The sequence below is a fragment of the Phoenix dactylifera genome, chromosome 16 (assembly GCF_009389715.1).
Source record: "Phoenix dactylifera cultivar Barhee BC4 chromosome 16, palm_55x_up_171113_PBpolish2nd_filt_p, whole genome shotgun sequence".
Lineage (NCBI taxonomy): Eukaryota > Viridiplantae > Streptophyta > Magnoliopsida > Arecales > Arecaceae > Phoenix > Phoenix dactylifera.
The window spans coordinates 12,911,613-12,927,518 of NC_052407.1; the positions used below are offsets into that span (position 1 = coordinate 12,911,613).

Here is a 15,906-nt window from a genome sequence, read left to right on the forward strand (position 1 = left end):
CTTGAAACTGGCTGTTTAGAAGGTTTTGGCTCGAGTGGGGAACACGGCCTGCTGCTTGGTGAACATGGAAGAATATTGGCCATGAACACTGAACAGCACAAGTATATCTAATGTCTGATGGTTGCTTGGGCTGTCACTTCTTGCATGAAGATTTCTTATTTAGTTAGTTTGGACGGATCATGGTAGCTCGAAGTGTTATCGGAGTTGTTTCCAAGGTCTATTGTCAAATGATTTCTTAGTAAGCTTGTCGCTTATAATGGTACTGTAGGCAAACGAATTTGGCCTAACACAGCTGACGACCTGATCATCTCTAAATCTGCAAGACAAGGGCATTTTGCTGCTCCCCTGAATCAATTTATCACTGTTCTATTTTGGTCCTGAGACTTTTGGTAAGGACAAATTCGTTCGGTAAGACTTTTGGTAAGACCGTTCTATTTCTTAGTGTGAATGGAGACACCTTTTGCTTGGATGGTGTCCAGACTTGTTAGAGGAATGGATGATTATGATTCTCCTTGCCAGTGTTGCAGAGAAACAGAAGGGGTGGACCAGCCTCTTTTAGCCATATTGTTCCCCTTTACTGGCTTTCCCTGAATTGCCCGAGCCATGCAGAGACGGGGACGTTGGATTTGAAGCCCATATTTTTTACTCACTTAAACGCCTGTTATAGTTTTCAGTTTTTTTTGGGGGGGCTATAGCGGTTACGAATATATTTAAAGAAATCAAATGATAATAAATCTCAGAGAGCACCAGATAGTCTCAATTTTCAAAGTAACTCTACTCCTATGTAGTTATTTAGTTTGATCATTTGGTTCCCTTGACCAAAAGATGCTTAGTTTACCAGTTTTTGTTAAATCTGTTGACAGTTTCATTTTTTTTTTCCACGAAAAGGTACTTTGCACTTATATATATATATATATATATATATATATATATATATATATATATATATATATGATATACTTTGGTGGAGTTGGATAGCTGTTCATTCTATTTATTTTCTTTATAATCGTAGTCTTTGTTTCTTACAACTACTCTTCTTATAAATTAACAAGTGTGCTGATATTCGTGTTATGGATGCAACCTAAGGTGTAGAAAGTATATGGTTGTCTCTTAGGGATAATAATTTTTCCAAAATCTACTTGTATATTGAGGAAATAAATATCTTTAAGAAAGTGTATTTAGGGCTCGTTTGGTTCGCAGGAAAAGGAGGGGGGAAAGTGTGGTCAACGGGAAAGTAATGAAATGCCTCTTGTTTGGTTGGAGTTTTCAAAGGAGAGAGATGGGAAAGTTGTATTCCCATGGGAATATGATTCCCACATTTCATGGGAAAGTCTTTCCCATGAGAAACATGGGAAAGTTACTTTCCCATGAGGTGGGAATCACTTCTTTTTTATTTTTTCCCAAAAAGACCCTTCAGCATTAAAGAAGCATTAAAGAGGCATTAAAGACCTAATTTTTATTAAGGGCATAATAGGAATTATACACAACTTTCCTAGGAAAATGGATGGTTAACCAAACATAAGCACTTTGGAAATTTGTCACTTTCCCATGGTTAACCAAACATGCCAAAAGTACTTTCCTAGGTATCCTCTTCCTAGGAATCTGATTCCCAGGAATCATATTCCTAGGAGGGAAAATACTTCCCGCGAACCAAACGAGCCCTTAGTGGTACACCTAGCCCAGCTATTTGTTTATATGTGGCAGGTTTTTCTTGAATTTGGTAGATGAAGTCCTCCAACAACACCAGGGTACTATTAACCCTGACTAATGGGGATATTTTTGGTATCACTTAGACTGTCATTTCTTTTTCGAGTCATAGAACGGTCAGTCATATGCACGTCATCGCAACCTACAGGAGAAGGCATATTCGGGATATATAACCTATTTGCAACCTTCCAATTGCAATAATAGACTTATCAAATCAATTATAAGATTTTTTGCTTAAAACAAGATTATAATCAATTTCAACAAGTTTGGGTGTAGACATCATATTTCTTTGAATATTTGGTGTGTTCAAAGTATCTCCAAGACTAGCCTCTGATTATTAAGATTCAAGACCACATCTCCTAAGTTTGGTACTAGAACCCTCCATTCCATCTCGAGGTACATTTCATCGAGCTCCTTTAGAATCCTTGCAAATAGTTATAGACATGTAGCATGGATCCAGAATCCGTAATCCAAGAGTAAGGAGGTCTGATTAAGTTATTCACTAAAATAAACAGCTCTTGAACACCAAAAATAATAGCTAACTGAATCAGGATTTTCAATTCAACAGTATGGCTCTATTAAAATCCAGTACTATCCCTTCAATATACCAAATCAATGATAGAACCTATTGAGTTCTCCATCCTATGTTTTACCCACTCTCGTGTGTGCATTGCGGGCGGGACCAATTTAATGGAGCAGATAGCAACTATCCTTCCATCCTGTGGTGAATACTGATATTGTAAATATTAGTATCAACACCATCATTTTCAAGTTAGGATGCTCAACCTTTTGTGTTGGTGCTAATAGAATACAAGTCCTGATACTATAGGGCTACCGTTACACTCAGAAGTGGCCCAATGTATTTAGGGACCTAAGACCATTTTATCTTTGAGGCCTTCTCTGCAGTGGGCCAGTCTAAGACGAACTCATAGTGAGGCCTTTTTTTCTTTCCGTTTTGTTCCTGCGGTGGGCCTTCTTTGGGCCGAGGCCTTAGGCGACCGCCTCAGTCGCCTAAGGGTTGGGCCGGCCCTGAATTTGCACTCATCAGTCAAGTGTGACCAACTGTCTTAGTTAGGAGTCAAAAGCATATGATAAATTCTATGTGAGCATGTACTTACATTCAATATGCTCATTTCCAATTTATGCACCACTATGAATGTACTAACAAAAGTACATATGGTCTCTAAATGGGCATATGGCTATCTAGCACCTTATGGAGTCGACAGTGAGGGCCATGGTGACTTAATATATAAGCCCCCATACACACATAACATTTAGGTATTGTTTGAGGCAACAACAGGCTTCGCCCTTTTAGTAATTGGTGTGTGTGTGTATCAATACATATACCAATATATATAATATCAAGCATGCAATGCATTTGTAGTAGGAAACAAACATATCTAGTATTTAAATAAATCAAACAGCATGTTCCAGTCCCTATGAATACGATGGCATCAGAAATTTATATCAAATCCATTTTGGTGTGCAGCCTAAATCCTTGCATTATGTGGCTTCACCCTTGAGCTACCGCTCTTCCGATGAGCCTCCACGAGATGTTATTTGTAATGATAAATGCATAAAAATGGTGGCCACTAGGCTGCAAAACAAGTCTTTAAGTTACATAATAACCATATTAATATACTAGTTGTATACAAAATATTATTCTAGGTCCTTGGTATAATTATTTTAATCAACCATAACCGCCATTACATAACCATAAAATCATATTATAAATTGAAACATAGGATCCACCATCTCACAGGGTTTAAACACAGCTTGCTCAATGTTTACAGAGAATCTCATGCACGTCATACAAAACAAGTGCCCACAATTGATACTAAAAAATTATTCAAAAAAATATCATGAATAGGGTATTGTGGAATCAAGACCCTTCCACTAAATCTAGGTTTTCATCCAAGCAAATAATCATATTAATTACTTAGAGAATTCTTATGCATGAATATTAATCAATAAGGCTGCATAATCTAGGAAATCGGTGGCCATAATGGATAAATCTAGGCGACAAGGCGTGATGGCCACAAATCATAACGGATAAATGTATGTTGGAAATGATTTAAAGGAAAGAACAGGGGTCTGGAGGAGACACAAATGGGGTTCTACCCTTTCTACTGACAAAGCAATTCGATTAGGGAAGCGGCTCCAAGACTTCTCTTGGGGTCATCAACCACCCAACTGTTTTGATATGCAATTATATCTTTCTCGCTTATGTGGAGGCTGGTTGTGGGAGAATCATGCAGCTATTATCCAACCATCAAGATGGTGCATATATAAATCATAATGAAACACATTCTGTGCATCCATTAAACAATGCTTTAATTAATTTAATTGCATGCACTAGCTGAATGAGAAGTGTGCAATGAATTAGACACCATAGCATGTGCAAAATCCATGGGTGACGAGAATGTCCATGGCTACTGCATTAAATTATTTCATATTGCCTTGAGAATAATATCTCTTGGGTAATATATCTCATTACTATAGGTTCATTGACAAGGTCGAGGTCGTGCATCAGTGAAATTTCAAATTGGGTGCATCATGCATGCAAGGTATAGAATGCCCTTGCACTTATTCGGTGCACAGTTTTGCTGAGCTTCTAGTGAGAAGATGAGTGGGGGTGTTTGCAATGCTAAATAAGTGTAATACAACTGATAGAAGGCATGCCCTATAATCATGTAATATGAAATGTTGACAAGGTGTGCACTGAAAGATTCATGTGGATAAAAGGTGTGCACTTCGCTAGCAGAAAAAGTGCATTAGCATACACGAATCCTAAAACAAATGGTAGCTTGGAGAAGTGAGGGTGGGGGATGAAGATTAGGCGCCGCTAGATAGCCACAATGGCGATCTCCATCTCAGTCGTCCTGAGGTTGCAACATGGATGGGGCTAGGGTGGCGAGGCATTCTTTTTAGAATTCCTAGGTTGGTGTGAGATATTAGCATATCTCTCTTGCAAATTGAGATGCGTCTTCTTTTAAGGTCGATCAATTATATCCTTAACTCGGCACATTATGGGCTAGAACCTTGCCTCCAGATGATTACCGTATATGCCCTTACGTACTTTAGTGCCTTAGCATTGAAATGGTTGATGAATTATCGAAGCAACTCATCTTTCTTCTCCTCGATTATCATCAAATTCACTGAGGACTTTTTGCACCTCACCCTACTAATGAAATGACTAACAAACTGTCGACTGCATTATTTGCTCTTTTGTAGACATGAAAAATCTCAATAGAACGCAATGCACGCATCATTCGCCAACGATCATGTAGAAGAGGATGAAAACTAATTTCATCAGGAGGTAAATTTGAAAGCTATCTAATAACTATCATGTAATCTTCCTCTAAACAAATGAGTTGCTCTCAGTGCGTGCCTGAGTTGCATAATTTGGTTCTTTCTATGCGACACGTAGTTCCGCTATTATAATATTTGTATCAAAATTCTGATATCATTGCAGCACCGCTAACACTTCTAACAGTAAAATCCGCTTCACCGAAAGCACCACTATTATATATACTATCATCAAAGTTAATTTTGAGAGAATAGAGAGATAGCAGCGCCTAACAAAATAAAATATATATAAGGAACCAAAACTATTGTGGAAGACAGGGACTATGTAGTGATTTATGACATGGAAGGGATTCACAAGGAGATTTCAGCACAAAAGGCCACCACACTGATTTGACGCTTGAACGCATCTAACTTGCAGCCCTACCTAACTCAGGTCTCCTCCTCGCGGACTCCTGAGAGACCTGTCAGTTTGAAACGGGAGAGGACACAACAGGTCGTCACCGGACTTGGACAAGTTCCCAACTTTCTTATCCAAGTACTTAATAAAAAAATTACATGACGTTGTCGCAAAAAATAAAATGGGATGGTGCTTTGGTCCTCTGACTCTCTCTTTTTTTTTTTTTTTTTTTTTGCATTACGCGAATCACATTTATTGTAGCATACGCGAATCAGAATATACAATGTTCCAAAAAATCCTCTTGACTTCTTTGTTGGAAAGATAACCATATCATGAGTTGTGGGTATATGTTCTGGTTCTTCGCGCGATGTCTATAAAATCTAGGGGGGATTTGGGCATTTCCTTCCACTTTGTGAGATTGGCGGCAAGGTAAGAAAGTTCCTGTCTTTATTGTTACCAAAAAAAAAAAGGATATTCCAGTCTTTATTATTGCCGGATTCCTTTTTCTCCCCTTATCCTTTTATTTAAAAACCTTCCTTTTTTCCTTCCACCTTGTCTCCTTGTTGTTCGATATTGGGTGGCTCAAAGCTGTCCCGTTGATGCAAGACTACAGTCTTTTTAGTTTTTTCTGCGGAATTTTGGAATTCTGGGTTCGCTTTTCTGAATCAAAAATTGGGTTCTTCTTTCAGTTCATCCATGGGATTTTGCGTGGCGAAAATCTAATCTTTTTTGTCTTTTTCGGGAAATTCGGAGCTCTAGTTTTTTTGTCTAGAGGAAAGATCGCCCCTTTTTGCTCATCTCAACCGGTATCCTGTTTTTCCGAATTTTGGCTTGTGGATTTCGTTTTCTGATGGAAAGCTTGCTCCTTTCGGTGAATGCACTGGGTTTCACCTACTTCTGATAAGCTTTTTTTCCCATCCCTCCCCTCAGCTCTTTCGGGGTGTTTCCATTGAGGGGTTGATGAGAGTCTTCATCAGAGGTGGAAAGGGTTGAATCCAGGAAATTTTCTTCTTTCTATTTCGAGGGGGGAGGAGATTCTTTCTTATATGTCGCTTTTTTCTGGGTAATGACGTGGAATTTTAGTGACCGTGATCTGTTAATCCTCGGGAAATTTTGATGAGGGTTTCCTCCTGCAACTGCCACTGCCCGTTGATGTGCTGCTCCAAGCCCTCGCTGCCTCGCCATTGCCCGCCGCATGCTTCCTCGGTCCCCGCTCCGGTTTCTGTGGTTTCGGAGGAGAAGCCATCCGATGAGAAGGATGCGGATGAGCAGGCTGCAGTGGATGAGGGTAAGGTTGAGGTCTTTCTGAAGAGCAGTCTAAAGAAGCCAGAGAGCTCTGATTTGAAAGAAGATGAAAAGGGGAATGTGAAGTGGATGGATCTCTTGGGGAAAGAACTTGTCGAGATTAAGGAATTCGAACCCAGGTATATTTCTCTCCCTCTTACCATTCTTTTAGCAGATCTTTGATTGCAATGCTGATTGTTTGTTTGCTGTCGTTTTTTAGATTTCTTTTAGTCTGGGTTTGTTCTTCATTTTTTTTTTCTTTTAATGTAGAGTAAATAATTACTCTTTACCATCTTTGCTGGTGCACATTGATTTTATGTTGGTAAGCCACGTTTCCCCCTTCCCCTTTTTTTCTTTAATTTTTATATTATATCAGCACATTAATATAAGCAGAGAGGAGGGTGCTTGATAAAAAAAAAATTCTGATAACCTTTGGAGTTCAGTAATAACCTTTGGAGTTCAGTATGTTGGCATGTTCTAGATATGGTTCTGTATGTTATGCGTTGCCAGCTTTCCATTAACAAAATGCTCAGACAAATTGAAGTTACTCCTTTGTCACTTTTCTTCAGGTACACTACTCAAATCGTTGTGAAGGAGACAGTCTAGGTTGTTCTATTACTTAGTATGTTCTTTTAGTATGTAATAGACCTTTTATGTCTATATGAATAACATACTCCAGACACTAAAAATTAGTTGATTTCTAAAAGAACAACTAAGTAATAGATTAACAAGTTACAGCAGAATGAATCCCAATAAGATATGGACTGACCTGACACCAATTTGGCTGACCAAAAACTCCAAAAATCCCTAGAAAAGTAACCCAAAAAATTAATAAGAAAATTGTATCTAAAAAGGCCTAAGTCTTGAAATAAATACAATCATCTTGAGTGCTTGAATTCTGATTGCATCACAAAATAATGGATAAGCATTTTGAGATGGTAAGTGTGTTTACAATTGGACTATTGGAGATCTAATAGACCATGTTCAGGAGAGTTGTTTGAATCTATGTTAAATGGTTTCTAAAGAGGAGGGTAAGACATAAGTGAACACTTCTGCATTGTTGATAAAAAAACAAGTAGAATTAACCAAATTAGAATAAGTGAATAATTATAGACATATTAGTTTAACAGAAACATTATAATTTGACAATCTAAGTTAAAATTATGTAACATTTTTGGATATTTGTGTGGCAGACTCACTTAGAAACGGGTAAAAACATGTCTCTCCCTTCCATTTTGAATACGCTTTTTCGGAGTAAATGCACCTACATATTTTTACTCTTTAATTCAAGAGTATGAAAGATCAGAGAAATACATAAATGTTTCAAAGGAGAATATATTAATGGATGTACTTCAAGAACCATAATTGACAAAATCATCTACACATTTAGTCCTTATATGTTTTATTTATGGCAGAAAGCATGGATGGCAGAACCCTCTCGAACCGTGTGGTTCGGAGCATACCGAGCCGTACTATCGGTGGATTGGGACGGTTCTGACAAGCAAAATGAGAACCGGCGATGGAGGGGGTGAGGGAGAAGGAAAAAGAGCAAAAGAGAGAGAGGGGGGAGGGAGGGGGAGAGAGAGGGAGAAGGAGGGGGAGAGAGAGAGTGGGGGCTTGGAAGCCCTCCTCTCCCCCTCGAGTCGTCCTCGCATCAGCGGAGCCCTATTTCGTTCAAAACAGGGATCGACCCCCTTTTTTTTTGTTTTTTTTTTGTTTCTTTAAGTGAAGTCGATACATGGTTTGCTGACTTTACTTAAAGAAGCAAAAAAATAAAAAAAAAAGGGGCTCGACCGATGTGCGGATGACCGGAGGAGGAGAGGAGGGCTTTTGAGCTCCCTCCCTCCCCTCCTGGCATCTCCCTCCCTCCCTCCCTCCCTCCCTCCCCTCTCTTTTTCCATGTCTTTCCTTCTCCCTCTCTCCTCTGGTTTTCCTTTCTCATTATGCACCAGGATGGGACGACCTGGTACCTTATCGTATTGTACTGTTGGCCTACTAGCACGAGTGCTGGTTCTGGTACTGTTGACCTTGGTAGAAAGGGTTTTCCACTTATTTTCAAGATCATAACTTATCTAATTATCTAACCCAGGGTTATGGAAGCAAACAAGACATAAACCTTATATTTTTGAAAAAATATAAGCTATGAATAGATCAAATGAAACTATTTCACTAGATATAGCTCAATTAATATATAGTTATCACATAAAATCAAGTACAAATATATAATCTTGGATACAACAGTGCATTTCAGAAAAAAAACTAAATTCTAAAACTATGAATAAGGCATTAGTTAATGTAAACTTAAAAGAATATGAATTTACAATCGATAGGAACTACAAACATATGAAATTTTGTTCACCAGTATATGAATGATTACTAAACAGAACCCACATCATATGTCTAAAAAATGTCCCCACAAACATTAAAATAATTTAGAGATTTAATACTAGAAATGGAGAAATTGGGTTTACAAGAGATGCAACCAGGACCAATTTGTTCTTGCACAGACTCACGTTCTCTGCATGACAACAAGCATTTTCAAGGCTTTGACTATTCACAGGCTAACTAATGTGATCCAAATAATCAAGGAGAATTATAGGCAATAAAGAAGTTTGAGAAAGTGAGAGAAGAATGGTAACAAAGTCAGGGCTGGGTTGTCCTGAGGTTGTGAGAAAAAGATGTTTCAAATACATAGATTCCACATGCTTTACTTGTATCTTTTTGTTTCTTCGAAAAAAGGCTTAAGGAAAGTCTATCGTTTAATATGACATAGTCTTTTAAAGAGCTAGAGTCTGGATGTTAACCAGCTTTGGTGGTTTATTAGATGAAAGCCACATCCTAACATGGCTATAAGATTGTGCATTGCTAGGAAGTAGTGGGAGAGTGGGAGCATGTGACTTTTTAGTCTTAAGTTGTTAGGAATTGGGGAGTTTAGTCAGCTAGCGGTATATATGGTCAGGATTCTTCTTTTTCCTTTTTACTTTTTTTTCTTGGTTCTAGGGATTTGTTGTTTGGGGGGGGGGGGGGGGAGCAACCTAATATTCAAAGAATATTATCAAAATTAGGATCTGTTTGGTTATTCCTATATGATTGGGCTGAAAATCCTGTAAAATTCATGGATTGGGTTGTCTATTTAAGCATGACCCCATATCAACCAAACTCCACCCAGCCCAAATCCTATGATAATAAAGAAAAGACCTATGGAGGTCTTTTTTTTTTTCCTTCCTGCAGCCCAAAAGCTAGGATCTATACTAGGTTGGATAGGTTCCTAAAAAATGCAAGCTGGAAGGGTGAACATGCCCGATTTCCTACAGAATTTTTAGCCCTATCCTGTTGGAATATCCAAACAGACCCTTGGTGGACTATTGGCTTGCAGTGGCTATATTATAGGTCTATCTCTATTTGAGTAGGCATGGCCTAAGCAAACACCTATAACAGCAGCACTTTTCTTTATGGAATAAGTTTTGACCAAGCTGAGCAGTTATAAGTAATGAGGTAAACATCCTATAATTATTTAGCAATCCTATTTATTTATTTAGCAATCACGTACATAGGATTGATTGCTAAATAACAATAAGATGCTAACTAATTTTGAAAATTCATTTACATACCACTGCTAGCTGTTTTTTATAAAGCATGTCCAATTGCTCAATAACTTGGCATTCCACAGTTATTTAACAAACATATACAAAAGATGCCAACTTATTTCTTATAAAACAAACTTATAAATTTGAAACCCAGTTTTAAATAACTTACACAGCTCACTTTGATGAGGTATTTAATCACAAATTGATGAATAGACTTATGCTACTTTCTAGATAAATAACTTTTGAGACATGTATAATATTAGCATATTCTGTAACCAATTGTAATTTTATAAAACAATTTTGTTTGTAGAGGGGGGAAAGCCAGGGACCAGGTTACCCCATTAAACTAATTGTTCCATAATTGAGTATGTGCTTAAAGCACCAAACATTGTGCCTTTTCTTTGTTCAGGCATCTATGTAGATATACCATATGGACCACATTCCCGCTGAGTTTAGAATGAAATGGTGACTATGATAACACTAGCAGCACATGAATGGATTCTCTAGTTAAAACACTAGCACAGATGAATGGATTTTTAATTATATCTTCTTGTCAAATTTCAACTACCATGTATCATGTAGTATGCCCTGGCCAGGTAGTATGAAACAATATCATAGTTCTCATACTAATGATATGATTATGTCTAAAGAATAAAAAATTCATGACAGTGTTCTATTCTTCCGCATGAGAAAAATCCAGGCACCAGTCACACATACCATATAGACTACATTTTTCTATGAAATATTATTTATCTGCGGCAGGCCAAAAGTTAACTGCCAGAAGACTAGCCGCTATGAATGTATCATTTGTTTATGTCCTCATAAACAAGTATCATGTATCAAGTATCATGCCTCATTTATCTGGAATATTATATGCATATTATACCAGTACTTGGCATAAATCAACATATAGGATGATATGCAGCTCTACCAAAGAATGCTTGAAAAATGCATAATACTTGCAGAAAATAATGCCATGCATGGTAATCAGTGGATATCTTTTCTAGTTTTAGCAATGTAGAAAAGTAGTGGCAACTTAACACCTGTATGCATAAGATGCCTGCTTGAGACACGTGAATGCATATGTACATGCATGTGCTCTTGTATAACATTGCATCATCTATGTATGTGTGCAGACATTGCTACTTGTTTTTTTGGGTCAATTTCATATTCTTTTGCTGGAGGTTGCAGATAGAATCCATGTGACATGCTGAATGGGGAACGCTTTAACTACACAGTAAATTTAGAAGCCTGCTTAAACACATGCAAAAATAATAGCAATATTTTGCATAAACCGTCCATAAGTTTATAAAAATTCTCAGAGGGAACCATAGGAACAGAGTGCCATAAGAGTCTGAAAGCAGGTACTTGTCACTCTAATAACCACTGCCCAGAATGGTGTCTTCATGTGCGAAGACATATGGAACAAGTCTCATTTTAAAATGTGTCTTCTTAGACATAAATAGTGGTCATCTGATATTGCGTTTTTTGTTTCCATTAACACAATCTATTAAAGAATTTCATGTAGATCCCATATGGCATAAATCAGTTTGAGTGTTCGTGTGAATAAATCTTCTACTTTCTTGTTAGGAATCTCTTTTGGGCTGAAGAACAACGTAGCAAGCTCAAATACATTTTAGGACATTGAACTTCACAAACATTTATCAGGCAAGAACAAACTTAGCAAAGGAAGTGAAGCTTCAAATGATCTGTAAAAGTTGCTGTTGCTTTCCAGAATAAACGTACCTTTATTGTTACATCAATTCAGAACCAAATACTCTGGTCTATTTGGGATGTTATTTTATTGAACTAAATTTAATTAGGAGATATAGGTAGGGGGATAGTTTAGGAATCTTAGCTTTTCCATAGAGTTTATTGAAGGATTAGGAATATAAATAAGTTTACGGTAAAGTAGAGGTCATGTGTTTTTCCTTAGAATTACTGAATACTCCAAGAATTCCTACATAGGATAGATCTTCCATAAGGTTAAAGTTGTTAGGCCCTGAAAAGTTCAACTGTTTTTGCCAAAGCCTTGTTCATGGAGAGGATGATTCAGGGCTAGCCACAAAAAATAATTGAATAGAAAAAAACTTCAAGCATATGTTATTTGGTTTAGCATATTGTTGCACATCACTATTTATTTTGTCATCAAAATTTCAAGTTGAAACCTCTGTTAATGATAGATTGTATAATATGGTTGAAGCTTCATGTCTTCTGTACCAACTTCATTCAGCAGGTTGATCAGAAATTTTAAGTTCATACGAGATTGCGGCAAAATGAGTGACCTGGTTTGTATGACCTGATAAAATTTTGGAATTTAGGACTAGTATGCCATCTGATGGCTGCTGTTTCACAACCTTCATTTAGATTGCACTACTACATTGATGATGTTGGCCTTGCCTTAAAATGTCCCAAATGCCTCCGCTCAACATGTTCTCATGTTCATTGATGTAGAACTTGTTACCTTCTAGTAAGGCTTTAAAAATTGGATGATGATATATTGTGTGTTTCCCCAAAATTAGATGGAGTGTAGGTGTATTGCCATTATATTTCATGGTGAAAAGAAAAGACGAAGATAATTTTATATCCAGACAGTACTCTACTGTAGTTTCTCAAGGAGGTATTATTTAGTGCACCTCCATAGTGACTGAAATCCTATTACTTGGCTCAGCAATCCACTGAATTTGCCTGGTTTTGTTTATATCATTCTTCTGGGATGAAAAATAAATATTGATTGGTTGCTGGTGTCAAACCTCCTTTTTAGTTTTTCAGCTGTGAGTATTGTCATTTTTTAGGAAAGTGCACTACAGTTTATTTCACAAATGAACCTTGAACTCATCTAAACATTCTTGTTGATCTAATAATTGATGTTTATGAGCTTTAAAAAAAATTAAATTCTTATCTTAAAGATAGAACCTTATTTCTTTGGATGATTTTTTACGAGTTATCATTTGATATTCAGTGAATCAGGGGAAGAGGACAGTGCTGATGGCATACCAGCTTGTGTGTGTGTTATTCAATGAGCCCATGATTTGTGAATTATTTGTGGAAAAGGCCAAGCAGCCATTTCTAGTTCAGCTATTGGGAAAAGAGGCCTAAAAAGCTTTTCCTGATGTTTTAGTAAACTCTGTACAGCTCCACCAGGAACTTGTTAAGCTATCAAGCATCATGTGCATTTTGTGCTGTGAAATATGATGTCTATCTTCAAGTAAATACAACAGTTCATTCAAGCAGGTGATATTGACGCTTGGATATCCAGCTCTAGTTGGGATCGTATGAATTTCATTTGTGAGATATAGACTGTTTAGTTGGGACCTCTATCTGATGTTCGCATTAGTGATTCTTGTCCTGTTGGTTGATAGTGCCATAAGGTTTATTTAATTTTATAGCATTTTCTTATCCCTTTCTCATTGCTTTATCCAATTTAATACATGGAATCTTTGTCCAAACCATCTAATCTGATTAGCAGTTGCAGAATTCATAAGAGAAAGTCCACTCGTCGATCACTTATTCTACTGGTTCTGGGTAAATCATGATTCATAAGTTAATATTGCTTAGAATCAGCTGGTAACTAGAGATGCATTATTTATTAAGTTGGAAATGATTGGTAAGTAGGAACAGCTAATAAGCCAGTTTGTGGATTCGTTGAAGGATTTTTTTCTCATGTTCCCAGAGATATCTTTTTAAGCATATATGCTTAATTTAAGTAATTACATACAGTTTATCATTTTCCTATTGGGACAATCATGCTTGTGGTGAAAATGGTCATGTTGATCTGCTCTGATTTGTATTGTTGCTATCAAATATATGTAATTGTCATGGCTAAATCAGAATCGACCAATGAATAATCATCATGTGACTACTACATCTATACATCTATTCATTGCCATTAGACTTGTCATCTCTCTTCGTCTGCCAACAAGTTCTTTGGCATGCTCAGAGAGCCCTTGCTGCAATGGCAAACAAGGTGTGATTACATTAAAAAGAAAATAGAAGTAGATATTTAGGGTGCCTATGTTTCTTAATTAATGTATGTTTGGTTTATATTTATGTTTTCTCTACTAGCATTAACATATGCAATGTGAGTAATGAAATTGAAAATGAAAGAATAATTAATAGATGGTCATGGTTCTATTAACTAAACTTACTTAGATTAGATAAAGTGTTTTCTCTTTGTAGAAATTAGATGAAATGTTTAACAGATGGTTGTTATTAGAAGGAACAATCATATGCAATGATTTATCAATCTATTGGATATACACAAAGAAACATATCTTTCTTTATTAATTGTATAAAAAGACAAAAGGACTACATAGGGTGACAAAAAATTTGACCACAAATTTGAAAACAATATGTAGGTCATGATTTCCTTGAGAATGGATAGTTAGTATTCAATTGAGGGTTTTGCCTTCATATTATGGATAGTCTCATTCATCAAATATAACTTCTAACCCTCTTCAACTATTTAAGTCTGCTTCCCCCTTTCCTCCTCCTTTGACAGACACATAAGAAAAAAAGAAAAGAAAGCAAATAAAGAACAATATAGATATAGTGCCTAGTGATCACTTTTCTATCCTACTGTAGCTGATTTGAAATAATTAGCCACCACTTATTTTAAGTGAAGTTGGTTTTTACAATATCTAGTATTTTGCTATATATTGTGTTTAGTAGGGTTTGAACTAGATCATGATTGACCCTTAATACCAATCTACATTAATCAATTCCTAAAAGCTAGCATGATGTAATGAATCATTATATTTGTAGATACACTCTCTCACTAACAGTATTTAGGCACCTCCACTTGTCTAGATCACATGAAGATTTTATATCCTTTTCTCTAATTTAGAATTAATTGTTGTAGTTTGATTGAAAAGTAATGAATTAGCCTGTTCTAGAAAAGCCAAATAATCCAATTGCAGTCTCATTGAAACAATCAACCATTTTCGCGTAAAACTATCATGTATAACTTGAATAGATGATACAACCATTCATGTCATTCAACTAATTGCCCAGTAGTACAGTTTGTGCTATAAATCCATGCCTTCTCAATGGCTAGCTAATTTTCACATGACATTATAGTCTAAACTAGCCAAAATTACATTCAAAAAAATGGAGATATGCTTTCCTTTTATTCTTGAATATTTCTAGCTATGCCTAACAACACTTGAAATGGGAATTCAATGATGGCCATGACTTCAAATCTAGGATAAGAAAACATGCAACAAATAGGCAAATTTTCACACTATGATGGTTAATAATGTATAATGGTGATGTGAGACTCATGAAAAAGTATGTACTACCATTTTTTTCCCTTGTAGGGAAAGCTCTCGAAGTGCCTTTTCAATGGACCGGTTTACCTTAGGTGCTATAATTAGCTGAAGATTATTTCAAGGCTTATACTATTGCCCTTGTCAAATGGACAACTACAATTTTTTAACCATTTAATCAATTTAGTTGAAATAAATAAAAATTAATAAATGATTTGCTAACATGGTTTATCATGTTTATTAATATATCTTTTCTTAATGCAAATGTATTCTTCACATGCTTAGCTCATGTTCATATCCCTCTAGAGATTTTTTTTTTTTTCAAGAGAAATAAAAGATTCTAGACCATATGTCC

At 36.5% G+C, this 15,906-nt stretch overlaps 1 protein-coding gene across 2 annotated transcripts; it reads left to right on the forward strand.

Annotated features, from left to right (window-relative positions):
- The first annotated feature begins 5,658 nt into the window (after positions 1-5,658).
- On the forward strand, positions 5,659-13,690 carry LOC103723040. 2 transcript variants are annotated; one of them, XM_026799949.2, is made up of 3 exons: positions 5,659-5,842; positions 6,344-6,837; positions 13,247-13,690. In XM_026799949.2, exons 2-3 carry the CDS (start codon positions 6,530-6,532, stop codon positions 13,305-13,307), a joined length of 369 nt encoding a protein of 122 aa, XP_026655750.1. In that variant the 5' UTR covers positions 5,659-5,842; positions 6,344-6,529; the 3' UTR covers positions 13,308-13,690. The 2 variants fall into 2 exon arrangements, with proteins under 2 accessions (XP_026655750.1, XP_026655751.1); XM_026799950.2 differs by lacking the exon at positions 5,659-5,842 and adding an exon at positions 6,968-7,019 and having other exon boundaries at positions 5,849-6,837.
- The last annotated feature ends 2,216 nt before the right edge of the window (positions 13,691-15,906 follow it).